The 25,824-nt window shown below is 30.5% G+C and overlaps 2 protein-coding genes across 2 annotated transcripts; one reads left to right on the forward strand and one right to left on the reverse strand.

The window, feature by feature from the left end:
- Positions 1-1,699: 1,699 nt before the first annotated feature.
- On the forward strand, positions 1,700-11,148 carry LOC129941104 (formin-J-like). Its single transcript, XM_056049655.1, has 2 exons — positions 1,700-1,810; positions 7,193-11,148. Exons 1-2 carry the CDS (start codon positions 1,700-1,702, stop codon positions 8,177-8,179), a joined length of 1,098 nt encoding a protein of 365 aa, XP_055905630.1. The 3' UTR covers positions 8,180-11,148.
- An 858-nt stretch (positions 11,149-12,006) lies between these two features.
- On the reverse strand, positions 12,007-14,062 carry LOC129941111 (uncharacterized). Its single transcript, XM_056049664.1, has 2 exons — positions 14,009-14,062; positions 12,007-13,914 (listed from the first exon to the last, which is right to left on the reverse strand). Exons 1-2 carry the CDS (start codon positions 14,060-14,062, stop codon positions 12,007-12,009), a joined length of 1,962 nt encoding a protein of 653 aa, XP_055905639.1.
- Positions 14,063-25,824: the final 11,762 nt, after the last annotated feature.

Genomic DNA, 25,824 nt, shown 5'->3' on the forward strand with positions numbered 1-25,824 from the left:
GAACTCTTATCAGTTTGATTTATGCTGAATATTTATAGACCAATACTACTCATATTAGAAAATATCAGTAACGTTTTTATTATTTCTCATTACATACTTTGCCGCTGATCTGAATAGGTTCACTGTTTTTCGTACCTTATAGCCTTTTCACACTAAACCCAAAAAAGAGGCTGAGACCCACACTGATAACTTCCCATCCGGTCGATCGATTTGTCTTGATTAAAAGTTTGTCTATATATGTACTAGTATCAATTTTACCAAATTTGCGTACTATTTTTTGTAGATTTTATTTTGTATGAAAAAACGGACTGTTGGATTTTTATATAAAAATCATTGAATATTAAAAACAATATTTTCTGTAAAATAAATAAGTTTGAAGCCAATATCTAAAATTTTTGAAAAGATATTTGAGTCGAAAATCAATTTTTACCAACTTTTGTTAATTTTTTTTCGGTTTTTAATTTTTTGTAAAAAAACTATCAATTCGATTTTATTCAAAATTTTATTGAATGTTGACAACAATATTTTTTGAAAGATAAAAGTAAATTAAAGCCAATATCTCAAAGTTTTGAAAAGATATTTGAGTCGATATTCAATTTTTACCAACTTTTGTTATTTTTTTTCGGTTTTTAATTTTTTGTAAAAAAACTATCAATTCGATTTTTTTCAAAATCTTACTGCACGTTGAAAACAATAGTTTTTGAAAGATAAAAGTGAATTTAAGCCAATATCTCAAAGTTTTGAAAAGATATTTGAGTCGAAAATGAATTTTTACCAACTTTTATTATTTTTTTTTTAGGTTTTTATTTTTTGCAAAAAAAATGTCAATTCGATTTTTTTCAAAATTTTATCGAATGTTGAAAACAATACTTGTTATAAGATAAAATAAGTTTGAAGCCTAAATTTCAAGTTTTTGAAAAGATATTTGAATCGATATTCAATTTTTACCAACTTTGAGTAATGTTTTTTTTTAGATTTTTATTTTTTATAAAAAAAACTGTCAATTCGATTTTTCTCAAAATGTTATCAGATTTCAAAAACATTATTCTCCGTTGCTCAAAATTGTTTTGGAGATGAAATTCATTTTAGTCGTTAAATTTTGGAGGTGACAATTTTTTTTCAGTTTTTTGGATTTATAAAAACACCGTTAGATAGATTTTTTTCAAAAAATATACTTCTTTGAGATTACGTTACAGTTTATTATATAAAATTTAATTCAAGTCTCTAAAGTTTTTGGTTCGTAAGATATTTAGGGTTATCCAAAATTGTCACCTTTTTTTTAAACTGCTATGGTAAAAAAAACACCCACGCAATTTTCTTGAGAGCCCTTTCTGCATCTTTCTGCTTTATTATCTGTATAAAAAAAATTATTTGGAGTCGATATCTCTTCTGGTTCTTGAGCTATGGACAACGAAAAAACGTCGCGAATGTACGTTCACACGCACGCACAGACATCTTTCTAAAAATCTTTTATTTCGACTCTATTGACCTTGAAACGTCGAGAAATTTCAAAATTTTCAATTTGACAAATCGGACCCATTACAATAACTTCCTATGGGAAGTTAAAAAGGTTTCGAAAACCCGAAAATCGTTCACACCGAACATTTACACGTTTTCATTCGATATTTAAATGTCAAATTTTGTATTGATGAAAAAATTTATGAGTAAAAAGTTTTGTTCTTCTCAAATTATTTGGGAAATGTTAGTAAACGATGATGAGTATTTGAAACAACATTTCAGAACGAGCCGCAGAACTTTCGATGAACTAAAGGATCTGGAAATGCAAGATACAAAATTTAGCCTTATGGAGGTACTTATCAAGTTGATTTACAGGATGACAAAGATCTATACGAGCTCCAAAAGATCAAATGGGATCCCGTCATTGAGTGGTTTCGATGCGAACATACAGAAATACAAGCTCGCTTGGCTGCAGCTATCCTCTTTGTTCACTTCAACCGGTCCGAACAATTCTCTAAGGATAAGGTAATTGTCTAGAAAATATATTATAGAATCAACAAAAACAAAAAAAACCTTTTGCGATTAAAATTAATTTTATTTAAAACATTTTCTTCTTCTTTCACAACAAATTCAATCCAAAATACTGAGCTTATGACTATTGCTTCTGTTGGCCAAATGTGCCTTCAGAGTCGCCAAATATTGTGGCCGTCCGAGCAACTTAAAGGCGGGGTTGAGAATATTCTGAACGATTTCGTGTAGGTCCTTATGGCCAGAGCAGAAAAGTTCAACTCCTAGTTCCAGATTCGTACTAAAATCACACTCATCCAAAGCTATCACTGAAGCTGTTATAATGGGCTGCAATTTCTCCATGGCTATCTCTTTAGCTTCCTGCTTTAAGGACTCGCCTGGCTTGTCAAAAGCACTTAGGATCTTCTTGATGTTGGCATCGCTTCCCATCAAGGGGCGATATCCCACTGTTGTGGTTTTTGGCGCAATGTTTGGAATGTTTTGGCGCAAATTTTTCTAGCTGCGACTTAGCCTTCACCAGAGATTTTGTTTCATACTTATTCTCCTCCACAAATGAACTTATCGCCTTTCTCAATTTTCCCAAAAACTTGTGATTGAACGAAATTACCGGAAAGTCTTTCTCCAGGTAGTAAGCGAAAGCGTCGAACATATTTGTGGTGGACGCATTTCTTGGAAACGTCATTACGAATTATGAGCAAGTCTTCCTCGTCCTTGGGGTCGTCACGCCAATAGCCATAGTGAATCGAGGTTCCTCGCTTAACAAATTGCAACTAGTTTTTGAGAGGTTTTATATAAAACTTGTAGTTTACCAAAAATGTATGTGGAAACTTGAGTTTTCGATGTAGGTTTTCGGCCAATACCGATAATTTCGCGAAAACAGTGTTTTTGGTTTCGTGTGAAAAGCCTATACTTAAACAATCTCTGCACATCTATGGCCATAAAATAACTTTTCTCTTAGTTTGGGATAACCTATTTTTTATTAAAGCTTGCCTTTATTTTCACTTAATTGATATTCAAGGGTTATATGAACTAATATTTAAATTTTTTAGGTTAATCGAATTGTTTGAAAGCGTCACAGAAAGCAAAGGTGTAGCGCAGCGAGGAAAATACAGGAAAAATCAAGGTGTTTTATGAATTAGGGTTAAGAAGCAAACATTTAGTAGGTAACAATTTGCGGACTAATAACATTAAGTACGGAACAGATATAAAAGGTGGAACTTATAGGGCCAAATCAATGACCGCACATTGTCAAAAGTTTGACTTTAAACTGGTCTTAAGTACAGTTTGGCGACGAAGAAACAAGTTATCAAGAGTGCAACAATTAAAAAAAAAAATGAGGAAGAACCATCTCTGAACGAAAAACGAAAAGAAAATCGTCTCCGATTTAGGAAAGAATACTTGTTGTGCAAAAAAGATTGGAAGCGAGTAATCTTTTCTGATGAAAAAAAATCAACTCAGAAGGACTACAACTATTACCTTTATGACCTTCGCAAACTAAAACTTTATTTAAACCGTCTGCATATCTGTGAAGGCAGTGTCAGTGCAATTTCCTATTACGAAACCTTTGAGCTACAATTTCTTAGATCGCGAATGTTTATAAGGTTATATTGCAAAAGTCCTTCCAACAAACGTTTTACCTTTTAGGACCAATAGAATTGCAATTCAAGCATGATAAAGCTCCTATTCATTCAGCGGGATCGGTAAAACAATGGATCGAGAGTCAAAATGTAGAAGTGTAACTATGACCTCCATACTCACCTGATGTTAACACCGTTGAAAATGTTTGTGTGTCGAGGACAACATAAAGATGAGGAATCTTTAATAGAGGGAATTAAGAAAGCGTGGGCAAACATTTCTCTGCTGAAACAATTTTGATAAAAGGTAGCACAATCATTAGTTTTTTTGTAAGGAACGGTAAGCTTTAAGAAACAATTATTTTACCCATTCAGGCCTATCAGCGCGTGCTAACGACTTTACACATCTACACAGAAAACAATTAAGCGGCATCGTTAAGTTCTACGATCTTAGTGGCCAATTCTCGGGTACCTATTCGGTAACCAAACTTTTCCTTTGTTTTAACTTCCCATAGGAAGTTATTGTAATGGGTCCGATTTGTCAAATTGAAAATTTTGACATTTCTCGACGTTTCAAGTTCCCTAGAGTAGAAATAAAAGATTTCCAAAGAGATGTTTGCGCGTGCGTGTGTACGTGTACGTTAGCGACGTTTTTTTCGTCGTCCATAGCTCAAGAACCAGTAGAGATATCGACTTCAAATACATTATACACAATCCTAAAACAAAAATTAATAAAAGTTGGTAAAAATTTATGTGAGTACCCGTGGCATGATGGTTAGTGCGTTGGACTGTCATGCAAGGGGTCTTGGGTTCAATCCCTGCCTGTGCCACCTTAATTTAAAAAAATTAATTTTCGCGGGTACTGCCTCTTGCGAGGAATTGACAAATCCTTCAAGAGTAATTCTTGTCATGAAAAAGTGCTTTCTCAAAACTAGCCGTTCGGATTCGGCCTAAAATTGTAGGTCCCTTCCATTCCTGACAACAGTACTCGCACACAGGAATGGTTGAGAGTTGTAAGTCACTAGGCCCTGGTTCACAACGGACTGTTGCGCCACCCCATTTGATTTTGATTTTTTGGTAAAAATTTATTTTCGACTCAAATATCTTTTCAAAAATTGTAGATATTAGCTTTAAATTATTTTAATCTTTCAAAAAATATTGTTGTTAACATTCAGTAAAATTTTGAAAAAAATCGAATTGACAGTTTTCTTACAAAAAACAAAACTCTAAAAAAAAATAACACTAAAACTTAGTAAAAATATTCAAAAATTAAAAAGATTGGCTTCAAACTTATTTTATTTCACAGAAAATATTGTTTTCAATATTCAGTAATTTTTATATAAAAATCCAACAGTAAAATCTACAAAAAATAGTACGCAAATTTGGTAAAAAATGATACGAGTACATATAGACAAACTTTTAAACAAGACAAATCGACAGACGGGATGGGAAGTTATCAGTGTGGGTCGCATCCCAGCCTCTTTTTGGTGATGAAAACACCTTCGAAAACAGCAAGTATTTCAATTCAACGTATCAGAAACCTTCAAGGATGAAATTTTTTTCTTTACACATTTAATAATTTTAGTTATTTTCCAAAAAAATTTGTTAGACATTTTGTTTTTAAAATAATTGTTGTATGCACTTTAGACACAATGCAGTTTTATTAGATTTTTGAAACTGATGGAAAAATGTTTGATCTCCTGTTAGCATTAAAACTTGAATTGGAAGAAAAACGTTGGAATTTCTTATGTTGAAATGGGAAGAAGAAGGATCCACTGTTTCCTATTTCCTTATCATTTTATAATATAAGTCTGACTAAAATTTCGAGTTAGATTATCTTTTCCCTTGAGGAAAAACTCGTACCTGCCTTTATTTTGTAGAATTATCCAATAAACTTAAGCAAGAAACTTAAGTTTTATTTAACTCTGATCAGAGTAACTTTTTAAAAGTTAAAATAGTATTATAAACGTTCAATTCGAATAAGCATGTGAATGATTTGATAATACTATCGAATCAGACAATATCCAGATTAAATCGTGCCACGGCTCCCTCCGAATTAAGTTTCCGTATAATCTTATCATACGAAAACTACTCATATTAGAAAATATGAGTAACGTTTTCCTTATTTCTTATTATATATCTATTAGTTTGTTTCGGGATATGAATTTTAATGGGGCAAAATGGAATAGGGCCAAGTTCGGGAAACCCTTTTTCTGCCATTTATCAAAAAACAGCAAACATAAATGTTGTTCTACAAATGATGAAGTTTTTATCCTCTAGTAATTTGTATAAGAAAGTCTTATAGACAGGTTTTGTACATACATTAATTAAGGTCGTACCTAAAGTATTAGTACATTGATTTAACGCCTCGAACATCTGGTCCGAAAACGGCTTTTGATTGTATATTTGTTGATATTCCTTAAACGTAGTCTCTGTCACTCACAAGAAGAATGCTTTGCATATTTTTAAAGGTTAAAATGTCACCGCCACGGCTGGTCTGGACGTAGGATAATCTGGAGTTTCAATTTTCTAAAAGAACTCGTTGATTGTTTTCCTTCAAGTGGTCAATCGGTATTATCTTGGAGGACAATTCACGGCCCGTAACTTGCAACTATTTGGTTACCAATTTTCCTTCAGTAAATCAATTATGGCACAGCAGCGCGCTAGCTTGTTGAGACCATAGGTCCTTTACATCATTGGTCTTCAATTGATGAACGAAACACTCATTTCGTTTTCAAATTCCATAGATATAGTCCTGTCTTTGATATTTAATCATTTCAATTTTCCGGAAATTTGGAAAACAGCAATGATTTTGACAATAGTAAAGACCAAAACTACGAGAAAAGTTGAACTTTAGACCTATATCATTTCTTTATTTCAACAGAACATGCCCTGCTCTTATTCCACGATTAGATCATTCATAATCTTAAAAATGAAAAGTGTACTGTGAGCTTAGATATTGAACTTGAAAAAGCTTTTGATTCGCTTTGGAATTTACAAATAATTTCGTTTGAACTTTCCGAATTGGCTCATTAAGCTCATTTTTAGTTTTTTTTTTACAAATAGATCAACATTCATTTTTATACGATCTCAACACACAGATTTGTTTCCACTGAACTCAGGTATTCTGCAAGGATCAATGGATACTGGGGCCATTTTGTTTCAATACTTTTCTGCAAGGGTTTCCCCTTTTCAGACCGAATTTTGTTTGAACCTGAATCTTCGCACTATGCTGATGACACAATTATATGCCCAGCGACCGACGCTCGGCTTATGCTTTTAGAAAAAATTAATTTAAGAAAATATAGATTGAAAATCATTACACTCAAATGCGGATTGACTTGTTTTAGAAACGCCAGTGGTAAAGGAGATTATCTAGCGGTGAAAGAGAAAAAATCATTAAGGCTAAAATTAAATAACGTCCAGATTCTATTAAGATAGGAAAAAAGTATCTAGAAATAAATTTTCAAAACCGATTTCTTTTTAATAAATACTGTAGAGAAATTCTCAAAAAGGCGAAAGGTAATTACATTTCAACTTCTCTCTGAGACGGTTGTAGATTGATATCCAAAATGTCTAAGATTTGTGCTAATTGCAATCTTGCTATAAAAAGATCTAAAAGTTCCGAATAGGTCGAGTGCGGGTTTTTCTGCGGTCGTCATTTCCACAAAAATTGTATTGATCTATCCGATGACATTCATAAATCATTAATCAATCGTAATTTATTCTGGAAATGCAATTCTTGTGTGAATATAAACCTCTCAACCTTCATCAATAATTTTCACGATCTTTCTCTGAGTGTAAGAGAGATTAAAAATGATCTAAGTGCTCTTAAATTAGTGTTCTCAAATAATTCACCACCTCGTAAAACAGCAAAAAAAAATTCTAAATCTGCGGAAAGAGGCAATGACTCAAGTTCTTTAACCAATTTTAATATTGAGCCAAATACAAAAAATATTCCACCTCCTCCCCTTAATATATCTGAAGAATCTGAAATAGCAAAAAGTGTTACAAAATCATCTGCTTCAACATCCGAACATAATTCCATCATATCAGAACAACCCGGTGTATTCAAAAATACTACTGAATGGACCGAAGTTCAATCTAAAAAAAAAAAAAATTCTAACTCAACTAATACTAAAAAAATAATTGGTACTGACTCTTCGGCTACTCTCTGTGCTCTCGCCGACTATACGTGGATTCACTTATCAAAATTTAGTAGAGACACTAAGCCTGAAGATATAATAAATCACATTTCTGAGAAAACTAATATTTCACCAAACCATTTCAAATGTTATGCTTTGGTTAAAAAAGATACTGATACATCTAAACTAAAATTCGTTACATTTAAACTAAGTGTCCCAGCCTCAAAATATTCTATCATAATGGATTCGTGTTTATGGCCGTGCTTTGTTCAAATAAAGAAATTCGTATCGCGAGAAAGCAGCAACAACAATAAGAATAAAGAATTGTCTCTTCAAACATCTTCATCTCTAAATATTTCAACGTCTCAGACACCTCCACCACCACCACCGTTACCAACCTTACCACCTCAGCCATTACCATTGCCAACTCCACCTACAACCCAACAACAATTACAACAACCAGCGCTCAATTGACAATCAACATCATCATTTTCTCAATCTCCGATTACTTCTTTCTCTCACGAACACCTTAACAAACGATCTAATCTCTTCGGTTATTATCAGAACGTAGGGGGAATGCGCACAAAAATGCAACATATGTTCTTGTCTTTGTCCTCTGCTCGATTTGATTTCATTGCACTAACTGAAACATGGCTAACAAGAAATCATCATAATGCAGAAATTTGCAGCAACAACAATTATGCTCTCTTTCGCAAAGACCGATGTTCTCAATCAACTGGATTAGAAAGAGGTGGAGGTGTTCTCATTGCAGTAAGCTCGTCATACACTTGCACTGAATTAGATTTACCTTCTTCTTCTTCTCCCTGTCCATATGACATAGACCAAATAATTGTAAAAATAAACTTCGCAAATAGATATGTGATTGTTATTGTATGTTATATTCCGCCTAAAAGCCCACTTGATCTTTATAAAGTACATGTAAAAAATTGTGAATTCTATCTAACAAAGCTTAAATCGGAACATGTAATTATTCTTGGAGATTTTAATCTGTCAAACATTGAATGGGTATTCGATCCCGAGGAACTACATCTCTTGTCATTTAATGTAAATTCAGATATTGAATGTGAAGTAATTGATACTTTTTCAAGTTATGACTTAATCCAAATTAACTGTTGTGTGAATAATTTAAATCGTATTCTGGACCTTGTTTATGTTGACAGAGAACTAGCTATATCTGTTAATAAATCAATATATCCTATGTTTTCTAACTCTGTTCATCACAATGCTTTAGATATTTGTTTCTCTTTTTATGATTTTATCAAATCTGACAATTGTGTGAAATTGAAACTGAATTACAAAAAAGCTAATTTCGAAGGCATAGCGAGTTACATGGTGCATATTCCGTGGTGTGAGTATTTTTGTTCTTTGGATTTATTACATTTTTATGACATTTTTATTGATAACCTGAAATTGGCAATTGATATGTATGTTCCTAAAGTTGAAATTAAAGCAAATTCTAAGCCACCTTGGTTCAATAAAAAGCTTAGTAACTTAAGCAATAGAAAAAACAAGGCTTATAAACGCTTACGGATAGCAGAAAATAAAGATGAACTACAAAATATTTATATCCAATTGGAACGAGAATTTAATGTTCTTAGCAAATTTTTATTTCAAAATTATATTTTATCAATTGAATCTAACCTAAAAAAAAATAGTAAGTCATTCTGGTCATACATCAAGAGTAAAAAAAATTCGGTTGGTATTCCCAGGTGCATGAATTACCTTGGGTCAACATTTTCAACTGTGTCAAGTATTTGTGATTCCTTCGCACACTATTTTGAATCTAGTTACGCTAATTCGAATGCAAGTTCAGCATGGACAGACGAATATTTGTCTTTTGAATGTAAGACTGATATTGGTTGTTTAGAGTTAAATATTTCCGAAATTGAAGATGGTCTCTTGAGTTTAAATGATGACAATAAACCAGGTCCAGACGAAATTCCACCTATTGTTCTTAAAAAATGTGCTGCTTCTCTAGCTGAACCACTTTTCCTAATTTTTAATAGCTCTTTGAAGAAAGGCGAATTTCTTCCATCATGGAAGAAATCATTTTTAAACCCTATTCACAAATCAGGGTCTAAACAGCAAATATGTAACTACCGTCCGATTTGTAAATTGTCATGTATTCCAAAACTTTTCGAGAAATTGATATATGAAAAACTAACATTTTTAGTTAAGGAACACATTTCACCGTTACAACATGGTTTCGTTGCAGGAAGATCAACAATGACTAATCTTTCTATTTTCTCCAATTTCATTTTAAATAATCTCGAAGAAGGACATCAAATTGATGTAATTTATACCGATTTTTCAAAGGCATTTGATAGAGTAAGTCACTCTATTTTAATTAAGAAATTAAAAAACTTTGGATTTCATTCTATGTTTTTGAAATGGTTGGAATCTTATCTTAAGGGTCGAGTTCAATTTGTTTGCATTGACGAAGTTCTCTCAAAACCAATTTTGGTTTCATCTGGTGTGCCCCAAGGTAGCCATCTTGGACCACTTCTTTTCCTAATTTTTATAAATGACTTACCTAGTATTTTCCTTAATTCTAGTCAACTTCTTTTCGCCGATGACCTAAAGTTTTTTCGTTGCATAAAATCTATTAATGACTGTCATCTCTTACAAGACGATATTTTGAAACTATCCCAATGGTGCAAGAAAAACCAATTATATTTAAATGTAGCTAAATGTCAATGTTTCTCTTTTTGCCGCAACTTTTCTGAAATAATCTTTGAATATAATATTGAAAATCAAGTTCTAGAAAGAGTAGGGGAGAAGAAAGATCTTGGTGTTGTTTTTGACCCTAAACTTAACTTTGTTAAGCACATTGAATTTAGTGTAACCAAAGCTAATTCCATGCTCGGTTTTATCAAACGCAATAGCATAGACTTTAAAGACCCTTTTACTCTCAAATCGCTTTTTACCTCTTATGTAAGACCAATCTTGGAATACTGTTGTGTTATCTGGAACCCTTTTTATAACGTTCAATCTAAAAGAATTGAAATGGTCCAAAAAAAATTTACAAGATTCACTATTCAAAAATTTGGTTGGAACATCGAAACACCATCATACAAAACTAGATGCCAACTTTTAGGTATTCAATCACTTGAAAATAGACGTAAAATGTTTTCTGTGATGTTTATAAGTGACATTTTATCATACCATATCAAATGCCCTTTTTTGTTGTCTTTAATAAATTTGTATGCTCCATCGCGACAACTTCGAATACGTTGTTTGTTTCGAGAAGATGTACACAGAGTTAATTACGCGAAAAATGAACCTTTAACCCGCTGTGTCAAAGAAACAAACTTAATTTTAAATTGTATTGATTTTGATTTTCACTTAAGTAGATCTTCTTTGAAAAGTAAACTATTATTGCATTTTCATTTTAATTGATTTTATATTTTGATCATGTATGAACGAATTAATTATGTATATATTTTTATTTATATTTTATTTTTATATACTTCTTATATTAATTATATTTTAAGTATTAAGTTAGTTAAAGTTTATTTAATAAATGTTAAACATGTAAATATTTATCTAGTAGTCTAATTGTAGATTTTTAAATCTCATATTGATGAATAAATAAATAAATAAATAAATTCGGAATCTATGTTAGAAAAAAAAAACTAAATTTGTGGTGTACAAGACGATTATTAGATCGATCCTAACATACGGTTTTTTGTACTTGGTTTACAATTTCCCCATTTTATCAAAAGAATTGGTGATTTTTGAATGAAAATGTTGGGATTTTAATGCGGAATGTTTAGAAAGACAGACAAGAAGTGGTTTTCAAATAAAACTATATATACGAAGCAATTCAGGTTACACCACTAATGTAGTACCAAATAGATCTGTTTTCTAAAAAAAAATGGAACGAATACTTCTCCATGCAAATCCACTAGTAAGATCCTGAATTGACTTAAATGCCAAGTTGATAAATATTACTTATCACCATTTAATATTCTCAATGTGTTTATAGTTCCGTTTTACGAAAAAGTTTCCCCTTTGTAAGAATGGGAATAGACTGTTTTGAACTCCAATGCCAAAGTAATGCAACAAAAGTAAGTATTGCATAGTGACTGAAAAGGTATCCAAAAAACTAAACTTGGAAACGTAAATTTCAATGATTAAACAATAAATAATGTACAGAAAGTTTAAATTGTTTTTTTTTTTACAATTTTGCTTTAATCTTAAGGAACACTATTTACACTGGTACATGATTGATATATTAAAATTCATTTGTCTTATTCGAATTTAAATCTGATACCATTTTAAAAAACCGAAACTTTTGGTTGTTCGCCACAATCCATTAAGTTTTCAAATGAAATATTGACGAAATTAGATGCTGATAACATTGAAAAATTCAGCAATTCATCAATATCAACGTCATCAATATCCATTGGTTGATGTGGTTCAGTTTTGATAGCATTCATCGATTGATCATTTTGGGACGATTTGAAGCTTTCGCCAACTCCAAAATTTTCTAAGTGTTCTTTAAAATCAATGAATGAGCTACCTTCAAGTTCGTTGTATTCGTATTCATCAAGTAAATCCAATATTACAGGAGATATTGGTTCAGATTTTATAGGTTCCTCTTCTTGTTTTCCATCGAAAGATTGTTCAACTTTTATCTCAGAACTTGTTGATGCTCCGTTGGGATATCGTGGGTTTTTGTCGAAGTTTAAAAATTCTCCCAGATCCATTGATAGCTCAGTGCTGATAGGCTTATCGCATGAGTCATCTTTGCTAGAAACCTCATCTTGTTCTTCAGTCTTGATTCCCATCAATGAATTTAGCGTGGAAAGAAGATCGCTGTAAAGTTCTGAATCACATGGCAACTGTTCAGAATCCTTCGACATGTTAATGTCAGAAGAGTAACTAGCCAGAAGATCAATTTGTGAATGATTTTGGTGGAAGACTTCAGGAACTTTATGCTCTGAAAACTCCAGGTGCTCTTCGTATTGTTGTGTTTCCATTGGTTGATGAGTCTGCTGATTGAAATAATATTCTTGTTGATAATGTGGAAATAGTTCTTGTGGATTCGACTGATATGGTTGATACTCCACGCCGCATGAATACGGGACTTGAAGCTGCTGGCTCAAGTGCTGTACAGGATTATTTTGCGGCTGCCACTGCTGCACGGACTGAGTTGGAAGATTTGCTGAAACTTGTTGTTTTTGTTGAGACAGGACTATCGGTGGAGAAGTTATGGTTTTAATGGGTTGGATTGGTGAAGAAGTGATGGTTTGTATGGTCTGTATGGGTTGAGTTTGTGGCTTCATTTCATGGTCAGGAATAGGCATCGCCATTATTTGTTGTTGAGGTACTTGGCGAGGAAGAACTAAAGTTGCGGGTGCAACAATCTTGACTGGTTGTATATAAGGCCTAGTGTGATTGATGATGGTCGGCATCCGAAGAGCTTGATGAGTATGAGATGTGGTAACAGTTGATGTGGAAGTAATGGTTTTAACCATTTGTAATTTTGGCTGAATGTTGTTGGTGACATTATTCATCACGCGGACAAATTGTTGTGGAACTTGATTCAATGGCTTTGGCATACGTTCGATGTAAGCTTGATTCGAACCAGTGGCCGCTGATGGCATTTTTACAATAACCTGTGGTTTAAACGTTCTAAGAGCTTGATTTTTGACTGTAAGAGGTTGGATCGTTTGGGTTTGTAAAGGATTTGTTACAACCTTTGCCACCAATGGCTGAATCACTGGAAGATTTTTTAGTTGAATGACTTCTTGTGTCTTCGGTGACATTTGAATTTGATGATTATGATTACTGGAAAAAGCTTCTGAGCCGGGTGTTTTATTGACTGTCATTGGCTCGTATGTCATCAACTTTTTCACAATCAGATGATCTGTGCGAAATGTTTTCATGGCTTCTGTTCCATTTGCAGAAGTTGTTAATTTCTTCAACTTCATTCTACGGTTTTGAAACCACACTTTGACTTGCTTTTCGTTTAGACCAAGTCGTTCGGATATTTCAATCCGACGTGATCGATGGAGGTAAATGCATCTTGAAAATTCACTTTCGAGCTCCAAAATTTGAGAACTTGTGAAGGCGGTCCTCACACGACGGCCATCGTTCTCTTCTTCTTGTTGAAAATAGTCAGCGAAATGTTGTTTGTCTGTAGTTGTTGGCGTCGATGTTAATGGCTGAGTTGGTTTACTCTATAAAAGAACAAGCAATGATATACATTTTTGACATTTTTTGAAAAAGAATATAATATGGAAAAAATAATCGTTTTGATATTTCTCAACTTACCATAGCAAAATTTGTGTAGGCTTGTTGATAGTCTTTTGTACTCGTAGGGTACATTTTTCAATATTATATTTAACCAATCAATCTTATAAACAAAATTTTATCTTAAATGTAAAATAATATTTTATGTATAATAAACGATCTTCCTTGTACAAAGATCTTCATAGTTATGTCGCAAATTTAAAACAAACTCAGGCTTTTATAAACTTCCCACGCTCGTTCTTTTTGGCGGAATATCTAAATGTTACAGATACATCCAAGCTCAATGTATAATAAACCCAATTGATGCCTGCTTTGAAAAATTATCTGAACCAATCACAGGTCAGGATCCTTTTAACCAGGTATCGTACAATGACGATAATCCGTGTCTGATTTGATCCTTTTTAAGATTTCACTTTCTACCTTTAAACCACACCTACACAAGTAAATGTGGTATGTATTCATTTAGGTACCGAACTAAAATCTGAAAGTGTGAAAAGGTTCTTAAAATGGAAGGAGAAGTTTCGTATGATTCACGATGCAAGGACTTGAGTTTTGCATATAAAAATGAAAAATAGGAATAGAAATATTGAAACAAAAAATATTTCATACTTTCACACAGAAACAAATTTTCAGATACTATCTAAGCAATGTAGATAGAAGTATTGGTGACGCTGCATCCGTTCTATCGCAACAAACATAAAGGTGGAAAAAATGGCCGGATATTATCTTATATCTTTTCCAACCCATCGATCTGATAAACAATACAATAGTTGATATTTGTTTCAATTATGTTTTGAAAGGATCTATATCTTAGATAAGGAGCGCTTATGATGACTCAACATAGTTTTTTTTACTTATCATAGTTTCTGAATTCATATTGTATTAAAAAATGTTTTTCAGTTTTTAATTTTTGTTCCTCTTTTTTAATGAAATTCTGACCTACCCAGTTTAACAATTTTGAATTATTAAAGAAAAAAACTTGGGACTTCAGACTAAGAAACTCTTTTAAAAATTCATCTTCATATAAAATATTAAACAGCCTTTAAGAAAAAACAATAAGTGAGGCTGTCAGAAATACGAACTTTGTATTAGGAATAATAAAAAGGGGTCCAAAAATGCAAGTCAGATTTTAAATTAACGCAAAAACGAATAATTTTACAAAGATTGGGTTGAAAAAAGACTTCACCGCTGCCTTTTCCAAACGTATGCATACGATGATATATAAATAGTTCGTATCAACATTTCAAATAAGTAACGCCATCCTTGAAAATGAGGTCTAACTCTATTTCGTATTACCCATGGAGTGGAACGTCTCGTTTACTAAGTCAACGACTTTTTGTGCACCACTAGTTCGTCGTAACATTTTTACAAAATATGTAGTTAGCATTTTTCTTAAAATGTATCTTAAAACTTATAAGCCTTTCTAAAATTGAAGTCCTTTGCTGTCTAGGAAAATATTAATTTTGTTTTCTTTTTTTGAAACCTAAAACTGGGAAATGGACCTTTTAATTTTAAATTTCCGAAACTTAGAAGTCATACGGATTTAACAAATTACTAAATGTCAAAGTAAACATTTTTCCTTTTTCACTGACGTAAATTCTTAAGAAGTTGTAAGATTCTAAAATGGCTTAGAAACTTATTAAATGATCTTAAACATTTTTCTATAAGTCCTTTACTCTAATGTTTTTGTCAGTAAGACTTACTACACTGTTAAATTATTCGAAGCTGACGTCATTTGGAGAGGTTACATTTAAGAACAATGTTTCGGATTTTCCAATTTTGTTCGTATTTGAAACTGTGCTAGGAAACGTACCCATTCGTAACTTACTGTGTTCTTTCCATTCGCCCATGTGAAAAAAAGTAATTTTATTGGTAAAGCTATGTTTTGAGATTTGAGTGAATATAAATATGCTTAAGCTTTCTATAAAAGATTTTATTGAATCTATATTTCAAGATGCCTAAGGGCAAGTAGCTTAAGCTAATTTTTGCCAACTTAAAGCATTCGAATATTATAGTTATGCTAAACAGATAGGTATCATGAGTTTTCCAACCCTTTCTATAGATCTTTGATTACTTATTTGTAAAACTTATCCTTCTCCAAAACGGTACAACGGATTTTTATGAAATTTAGTGTGTGTATTTGGTTTTGGTAGGAATGGAAATAGTTGGTAAGAATATTTCATACCACTAGCTCATAAGGAAGTCCCCTTGAGGAATGATTTCATTCAATTTGTTTGACAAATTGTCTTAGATTATATTTGTTAAAAATACTTATACAATCCTTAATTTTTAACATTTTATTTTTATTTTCGATTTTGATATTTTTGTTCATACATAATGAACAAAAACCGATTTAAAATCGATCTAATTAAAAAGAACAACAAATTTATCATTTTTGATAAATTTATAAATTGTATAAATGTTTAATTATGTTTTGATTACGTTTTAGGTATCAAAAATATTGCTACAAATTTAGTCCATAAGCCTTTCTTTATTTCTGAAGATAGTCCGACCAACATTTGAAACTTCATTTGCCGTCACAAAAGCTTTTAAGTCTGAATTTTTCTTCAACCTTTTCGAAATCATACGCATCTGATTTGGCTTAGCGTCATTGTTTCCTTTTTGTGTCATTTAGGAACAATCAGTCCTCATACGTAAACTTTTACTTAATGATTTTTCGTCATCTGAAATTTGTTCGACCTTTTGGCGTTTAAATATCATCGACTTTCAACGATTGCATCCCAAATGGGTTGATCTATAGGAAATAAAAGAAAAATTATAAATGGGTGTATAATGAAGGAGGATTATTACTTACTTTACTGAAATTTTTAGAAATTTCAAATTTCTGGATTCATACTTAGGAGTATGTAGGTACTTTAAGTTCAAAGTACTTGATTGTTATGTTGTACATATATATGTATATCTAATATGGATCATAGATTTTATAAATCCAAACACTTAGCCCTAATGTGCGAGGATTATATTATATTTTGTATTAGTCCTATCTACCCGTGGGGGTTTTTAGGTAACTAGATCGTACTCAAAATCCTCTTAACCAATCAAAGCTCGCTATTTGTAATTTCTTGTGTGTGAGTGTGTATTTGAATGCGTACCTGTCCTGCAGTTAAGGATTAACAGCTAAGTGAAAAAGTATTGTCATCGTTTTTTTTTTTGGGATCATTGAGCTTATTTTCTATTTTTGTACTTATATAATTTTTGAAAAGAGCGCTTCTGTTTTATTTAACACATCTGTGTGCCTGAAATACCAAGAAGCTACAGCTAAGGGGGTAGATTATTTGTCATTCTCAGAAGATAAAAAGCCTGCATTTTGTTTTAGAACAATATTCCAGGCTTTCACCTTTTGTTTTAAAATATATCGATAATCCAACAGGTCTCTTGCATAAATGGTTATTTAGAAAAATGCACATTTCTTTTCGAGATGTTTAATTCAAGCTGAAGATAAGCTTGTTTCAGCTATTTGCCCACAGGTGGCGAAGTTGATGAAAGGGAGACAGTGCAACTGATGTGGGCTGACTATGACTCCATAGTCAAGAAAAATAATGGAACATTTCAATTTATATTTAAATTTTTCCAAATACAACTCGGGAATTAATGGCCCCGACTTTTAATTGAAGCACTAAATTCTGAAAGATGCGGTTTATAACCACAAGACGATGGATACAATTTGGTGATGTAATTAAAATAAAATGCACGTCAGGGTCGCACGAATAGTAATTATATTTTAAGATTAAAAATAGGTTTATCTTCAAAAACGTCAAAAAGTCCATTGTAACACTCTAAAAGACATTCATTTATTTACTTCCCATATAGGAAGTTATTTAATTTATATAATTGCGTTCTTTTTTATTAAACCAACAAATAATTCGACTTGAAATAAATTTCAAAAGATTGAGAAAGGACTTTCGTTTAAAAAAAAAAATGGGTTGGCCTCAATTATCTATCTGTCGAACCAATAACTCTAACGACTTCAATTACATTTTTTTAAATTTTACATGGTGACATGAATCCGAATTGATATAAAAACGGTTTTGTTTTAAAAATCTAAATAATATTTTTAACATTGAATAAAAAAAAAGTAATATTTACTCCAAAATAATTGTATGCATCGAAGAATAATGTTTTAAACATGGACACAAATTTGGAAAACTGGTAATGGCTGTTTTCTTACTATTACTACTTTTTACCTACTAAAAGTTTGTTGGTGTTCTACTCTTAAAAATTCTTCCAGAAATTGGCTTCAAACTAATGTTTTCTTATAAAATAAATTATATTAAACATTTAGTTAACATTTTTAAAAATCAACTTTTATGCAAATTTTAATCTACAAAAAATACTTCACAAAATTGGTAAAAACTAATTGTTGACCAAGATATCTCGAGAATAAAAAACAATTTTTTTCATTTTATACACGAATAACTTTTAACATAAAACAATTTTGTTAGAAAAAATCAATAGGCATTTTTTTTATTATCAACACTTTAAAATAAATCGACAAGAATTTAGTAAAAATGGGTTTTCGACTAAAATGTCTGGAGAACAAGAAGAGATATTAAATTAAAACTTATTTTATCATATCCAGAATATTGTTGTTAACTTTTAGTTGAATTTTTCTTTATAAAATCCAATTGTTAATTATTGTTACAAAGAACTCAAATATGCAAAAACAACTTAAAACTGATAAGATTTGGTTTTTGCTGAAGTATCTTGAGAATGATATTGACTACATTTTTGTATGTAACCAAAAATATTGATATTAATAATTTGTAAAACTCTTAAAAATATTGACAGAAGGGCTCGAATGTGAAGTTATAAATTTCGTTCATCGCAGCACCTTTTTAATTTTTGTAAATCAAGTTTTTACACATACAAACTTTAAATTTTTTTAGAGAAGTTTTTTAAATAAATTAGTCAATAAGTTCCTACCGGCACTTTGAATTGATTTTGATGGTCTCAAATTAAATCTAACTTCAAAATTGGTGTATACCGTCCTGTTTTTAAGATATTACTTTTTAAAATACGAAAAAATAGTACTTTAGGGATTTTTAGGCTATGAACTAGCATTTTTCTAAAAATCCAAAATCCTTTTGTATCAGTTAAAATACTTATATTATTTTTTGTAATACTCGAAAAATCTTTATAAGTTGTTAGATTTCACCTGTCTAACAAAAGTCTGAAAGAACTTTATCAAGTTCTTGAAATTTATAAAAAAAAAGAGGCTGGTATGCAATGTCTTGCTTAAAACTGTAAAAAATTATTTATAACAATGTTCTGTGTGAGATAAATAATATAATAATATCTAATTTTTATATTATTTAAGTTGAAAACCATTTCCAAAAAGTTGTCAGTTGAATTTTTCTAAAAAATTAACTACAAATTACCAAAAATATTTTGCATGTGATGAATTAGTTTGATCTAAAATTTTTTTAAAGAGATTTTTAGTCGAAAATCAATTTTTAACAATTTTAGAACAAAAATTTATTTCTTATATAAACAAATACAAATTTAATGAATGAAATTAATTTGAAGTCAATATCTTCTATTGTTCACGTGATATCGAGGACCGAACATCAATTTTTTTTTTTAATGAAAAACGGATTTTTTTAAAAACTTAAGCCTACATTTTTACCAATTTTTAGTAATGTTTTGCTTAGGTTCCTATTTTTTTGTAAAAAAAAGAACAATAAATTAAATTTATCTTTAATAACATACAAATTGATTTGTCAAATTGAAAATGTTGATATTTCTCGACGTTTCAAGGTCCCTAGAGTCGAAATAAAAGATTTTTAGAAAGACGTCTATGCGTGCGTGTGTACGTACGTTCGTACGTTAGTACGAAAAAAAATATGTTTTCAAAAATTGTAGATATTGGCTTTAATCTACTTTTATCTTTCAAAAAATATTGTTGTTAACATTCAGTAAAATTTTGAATAAAATCGAATTGACAGTTTTTGTACAAAAAGTTAAAAACCTAAACAAAATTTAACAAAAGTTGTTAAAAATTGATTTTCGACTCAAATATCTTTTCAAAAAATTTGAAATATTGGCTTCAAACTAATTTTATTTTCTAAGAAAAATTGTTTTCAACATTTGAATTGACAGTTTTCTTACAAAAAATAAAACTCTAAAAAAAAAAACAATACTAAAACTGGGTAAAAATTTACTTTCGAATCAAATAGCTTTTCAAAAATTAAAAATATTGGCTTCAAACTTATTTTATTTCACAGAAAATATTGTTTTTGATATTCAGTAATTTCAGTAATAATAAAAAATAAAATCTACAGAAACTAGTACGCAAATTTGGTTAAAATTGATACGAGTTCATATAGACAAACTTTTAAGCAAGACAAATCGACAAACGGGATGGGAAGTTATCAGTGTGGGTCGCATCCCAGCCTCTTTTTTAAATTGCTGTTGTTTGAGAGTCCTATCTTTATATTTCTGCACGCACAGGCACCTCTCTAAAAAATCTTTTATTTGGACTCCAGGGACCTTGAAACATCTAGAAATGAAAAAAAAAATTTAATTTGACAAATCGGAACGATTACAATAACTTCCTATGGGAATTTAAAAATAAATATATAATATTTCTCCAAATTCTGAAAGTATTAAATTTAATGTTTGCTCAAAACTTGATATTAAGTCAAATAAAAACTAAGGTTCTTAAATGATTAATATTTTATCGAGAAGAGAAAGATTTTTACTTTGCATTTTTTAAAATAATTGTTTAGCATTTTAAAAAAACTGATGTGATTTACAAATTCAAATGTAAGAGACCTTTTAGTCCAGTCAATGAACGAACAATATTTCTTTCGAAAATAAAATGGTGGACTGTTAACAGTCGAATTGTTTGTTCCTGAAAACCAATTATTTTTAAAAAATATGATTTAAAATCATGAAAATGACATTTTTATTTTTAATATCATGAAATGAAAATAAAAATAAACCAGCATAGATGTTCTTATACGGGTTTCGCCCTGATGTAACGGTTGGGCTCATCAGAAGATGATTTTAAAAATAAAAATTTCATTTTCATGATTTTAAATCATATTTTTTAAAAATATTTCTTTCACCTCGAATCCAACAGGTTTGAAACTTGGCACACTTACTAAGGGATGTCTGGTGATGACCAAAAAAAAAGTCCCCAAGAATCCGACGTGAGCTCTAGCGGCAGTAAAGTGAAACACGGAGTTTGTTTCAATTTTTCAAAAATGTTTGTTGCACAAAATCAAATCTCATTAAATTTTATAAAAAAAAGCTTTCAATAATTTTTTTTCTATCTAGCGGCATTGAAGAGAAACAAACGTTTTTTTTCGGGTTTTTGATCTTTAAAAAACAATTTTTAAAATGTCATACACGAATCTGCTTAAAACCTTCACTTTCAAATTTGAACTCAAAAGATCAAATTGTATTAATGTTATAAGGTACGAGTACCCTCTAATGCTTTTAAAGTATGAATTGAAAAACAAAACAATACAAATTGTAAATTTTATGGCACAATTAAAAAGAATTGTTAGTGTATGTCCTCATTTTTAAAATAATTTTGAATTTAAATGCATATTTTTATTATAGATAAACATTGGCACGTACATATTGTTAAAAATGGAAAAATGTTTTACATTAATAAACGAATTCTATTTAAATTTAAAAAAAAAACTTAATAAGATCATAACTTTATAGTTTATTTTATGAAAAATTGGTGAACTTGGGACCAATTTCATGAGAATTTTAAAAACAGTTTAATTAGCAATATATGTAAAACTTTTACATCAAGAAGATTTTTAATACCGTTTTTCAAGAACTCAATAGATTTTTACTTTCTTCATAAATAATATTTTTTAAGAAATATGGGAATACATTTTTCGAAATTACTGGTTCTATTCCTCAGAATATTTTAAGCAAATCCTCCCAAAATAAAATAAGTCCACTTTTATAACTTAATGTTCTCGATTCATAGAATTTTAGGAAAAACCCAACGAATTGGTCTGCACGTGCCATAAAACTTTCAAACTAAATAATAAACTGAAAATAAAAGTTTTAAAACGGTTTTCTTGAATATTAAGGTCAGGGAACATCGATAAACGTAATATTGAGTATTTTATTAGTAAAATTTCGGTACTGTACATCTGTTCACCGAGTCAGGTAGTTAGATAATCCAGATTTGGAAATTTTTGCAAGAATAAAATAACTCTTCTCCCGTTTGTTACTTACTTCTTACCTGTTTTATTTTATTACTTTTGACTTGGGACAATATCAAGATGATATTTTTCTTTGTTTTTATGACGAGGTATGGAATTTTAGAAGAACAAAATTCTGGGAATTTTTGTTTGAACATCCTCTAAAAATTGGTGGATTGATGGCTTGGTCCACCAGGGACTGTTTTTAATCCATTTATGACACTTTTATACCTAACCTACCTATGATCGGTGTGTTTGTGGAAGATGTTGTTTTTCAAAAATTCTAGCTGCTCAAGGTTCATTGTGACAGACTGTTTGTTTGGTCAAAAAATAAAACAATATTGTAATAGTAGAAAAAATAATTTATATCCGCTACTTAGAGCTCATTTATTCTTCTAAAACCGACAACGTATGGTCTTAATGATTTATGCTTCCGGTGGCTCTTATTTTGTTATTTACTTATGATAATCATTTCCTTTAAAAACTAATGGAATTTCTGAAAGTTATGTAAGAACTTCATTTTCATTCCTGCTTCCGGATATTTTTTTTCAAAACTTAAATAATTTATTTAATCCTTACATCCTTATTACATGTCTACATGTCTACTCACGAATTTGATCTTAGGTTGAAGTCGATACTGAATAAATATAACAGTTCCAGAATTAGTCTTAAATATGTCTAGAAATAATGACTTATTTTCACTTATTAAATATTTTTTTAAGGAAGCCCGAATACATATTTGATCGAAGTTGATAATTAGCTATAAGCTTTTATTAGTTTTTTGTTGAAAGTAGCTTACATCATTCTCGGTGATGCTTTTCTAGATATGCAACTAAAATTTCCATGAACTTTCTGACAACACTTTTTTTTTGGAAATAAGACCAAGGTTTTATTTTCAATTAGATCAAATTTAAAAATCTAAGCTAGAATCAGCGAAAAAGAGGTGAGAGGTGGGAGGGCTCCGAATTTCTTAAAAACGCTTAAGTAAAATGCTGTCAGAAATGTTTAAACATGTAACAACATTTTTCCTTATATGGTTAAGGGTTAAGTGAATATAAGGGCCTTGTTTGCTAATTAAGAAAATAAAATTAAGGTTAATATCAATATGTACAGCGAAATCTACTCTTAGTTTGGTTAAGCCGAATTTTAAATTTGATTTTCGATCAAGTTTTTTTTCTATTCAATACGAAGTATTGCCTAATATCTTTTAACCTTTTGAATTTTAACAAACAGCTAAAGTATTGATTCGAACTAATCGTTAAGAATACAACGTCAAGTAATTGACCAATGCTTTTTGATAAAAGGACTGTTGGATTTTTATATAAAATAAAATTACTGAATATCAAAAAATAATATTTTCTGTGAAATAAAATAAGTTTGAAGCCAATATTTTTAATTTTTTAAAAGCTATTGGAGTCAAAGGTAAATTTTTACCAAGTTTTAGTATTGTTTTTTTTTTAGAGTTTTATTTTTTGTAAGAAACCTGTCAATTCGAATTTTTTCAAAATTTTATCGAATGTTGAAAACAATATTTCTTATAAGATAAAATTAGTTTGAAGCCAATATTTCAAAGTTTTGAAAAGATATTTGAGTCGAAAATCAATTTTTACCAACTTTTATACATTTTTTTAGGTTTTTATTTTTTGTAAAAAAAAATGTCAATTCGTCTTTTTTTCTTCAAAATTTTACTGAATGTTGACAACAATATTTTTTGAAAGATAAAAGTAAATTAAAGCCAATATCTCAAAACTTTGAAAAGGTATTTAAGTCGAAATCAATTTTTACCAACTTTTATTATTTTTTTTTTTTAGGTTTTTATTTTTTGTAAAAAAAATGTCAATTCGATTTTTTTCAATATTTTTCAGAATGTTGAAAACAATATTTCTTAAAAGATAAAATAAGTTTGAAGCCTGAATTTCAAGTTTTTGAAAAGATATTTGAATCGATATTCAATTTTTACCAATTTTGAGTAGTGTTTTTTTTAGATTTTTATTTTTTATAAAAAAAACTGTCTATTCGATTTTTCTCAAAATCAGGTGTCAAAAACATTATTCTTCGTTGCGCAAAATTATTTTGGAGATGAAATCATATTTTAGTCTTAAAATTTTTGAGACGACAAATTTTTTTCTTCAGTTTTTTTTGATTTATACAAAAAACCGTTGAATGGATTTTTTCAACAAATATATTTCTTTGATATCACGTTTCAATATATTATATAAAATTTAATTCAAGTTTCTAGCATTTTTAGTTCGTTAGATATTTAGGGTTAACCAAAATGTTCACCTTTTTTTCAAACTGCTATGGTAAAAAAAACACTCACGCAATTTTCTTGAGAGCCCTGTCTGTATTTTTCTGCCTTATTATCTGTATAACAAAATTTATTTGAAATCGATAGCTCTTCTGGTTCTTGAGCTATGGAAGACGAAAAAAACGCACGAACGTACGTACACACGCCCGCACAGACATCTTTCTAAAAATCTTTTATTTCGACTCTAGGGAACTTGAAACGTCGAGAAATGTCAAAATTTTCAATTTGACAAATCCGACCCATTACAATAACTTCATATGGGAAGTTAAAAATAGGAAAAATCAACATTGTTACCAGGGACTTCCGTCACTAGGAAAGATTTTCAGATTTGGGGTACAAAAGAGGCCATAAGTGTAATGTAATTCGGAAAACGTATTTTTTTCTTCTTATATCAAAAAAAGTTACTTAATTTCAAGTCTATCAGTCTTATTCTTTAAACTTGGTACTCAATTTTTTTGTTTTTAATGATGAATAACTGTTTAAGAAAAAAGTAAGTAAATTATAGTTATTATAAACTATTAAACTAAGAGTTAAATTTTGAATATACAAAACTGTGCTTACGTAAGAAAGTTGATTTACATAACAAGCAAGCTCGCTCTCTATGATTTAAAAAAACTCAAAAGAATTTGAAAAATGCATCTTAGTTCTTGTATAGGTGCTAATATCTCTGCAGACGATCTATCTACACATTTCAAACAGTTGTTCGTGAATAATTCAAATCTGTGATTTTAATAGCTCAAGAAATATCTTGAAGATCGAAAGCTTCTTAATGACCAGCAATACGGCTTTCGTAGCAATAGATCCACTGGTGATTTCATGGTTCATTTCACTGAACAGTGGACCAAATCTTTACATCGTTTTGGAGAAAGTAAGATTATTCCACTTGATATTTCAAAAGCATTTGATAGGGTTTGGCGTCAGGCTCTCTTGCGCGCTTTCGGTTTTCATGAATCCCTGCTTCATTGCATTAGTAATTACCTTTCGGATCGTTCAATACAAGTTGTTTTGGATGGATTCAAGTCTGAAAACCATAAAATAAATGCTGGTGTGCCCCAGGGCTCTGTTTTATCTCCAACACTCTTTATCGTTTTTATTAATGATTTCTGGTCTGCAACTTCTAATCCAATACATTGTTTCGCTGACGATAGTACTCTTAGCTTTTCACATTCGTTTTCAGACTCACCACATCCCTGTTCTTCGGATGGGGAACGTCAACGATGAAATGTGATAAGCTCATTTAATTCCGACCTAAACAGCACTGTACAATGGGGAATAATAAATCGCGTGGAATTTAATGCTTCGATAACGCAATGCTGTCTTGTATCGTTAAATCG

This window comes from Eupeodes corollae, chromosome 1 (assembly GCF_945859685.1).
Source record: "Eupeodes corollae chromosome 1, idEupCoro1.1, whole genome shotgun sequence".
In the NCBI taxonomy this organism is placed as follows: domain Eukaryota; kingdom Metazoa; phylum Arthropoda; class Insecta; order Diptera; family Syrphidae; genus Eupeodes; species Eupeodes corollae.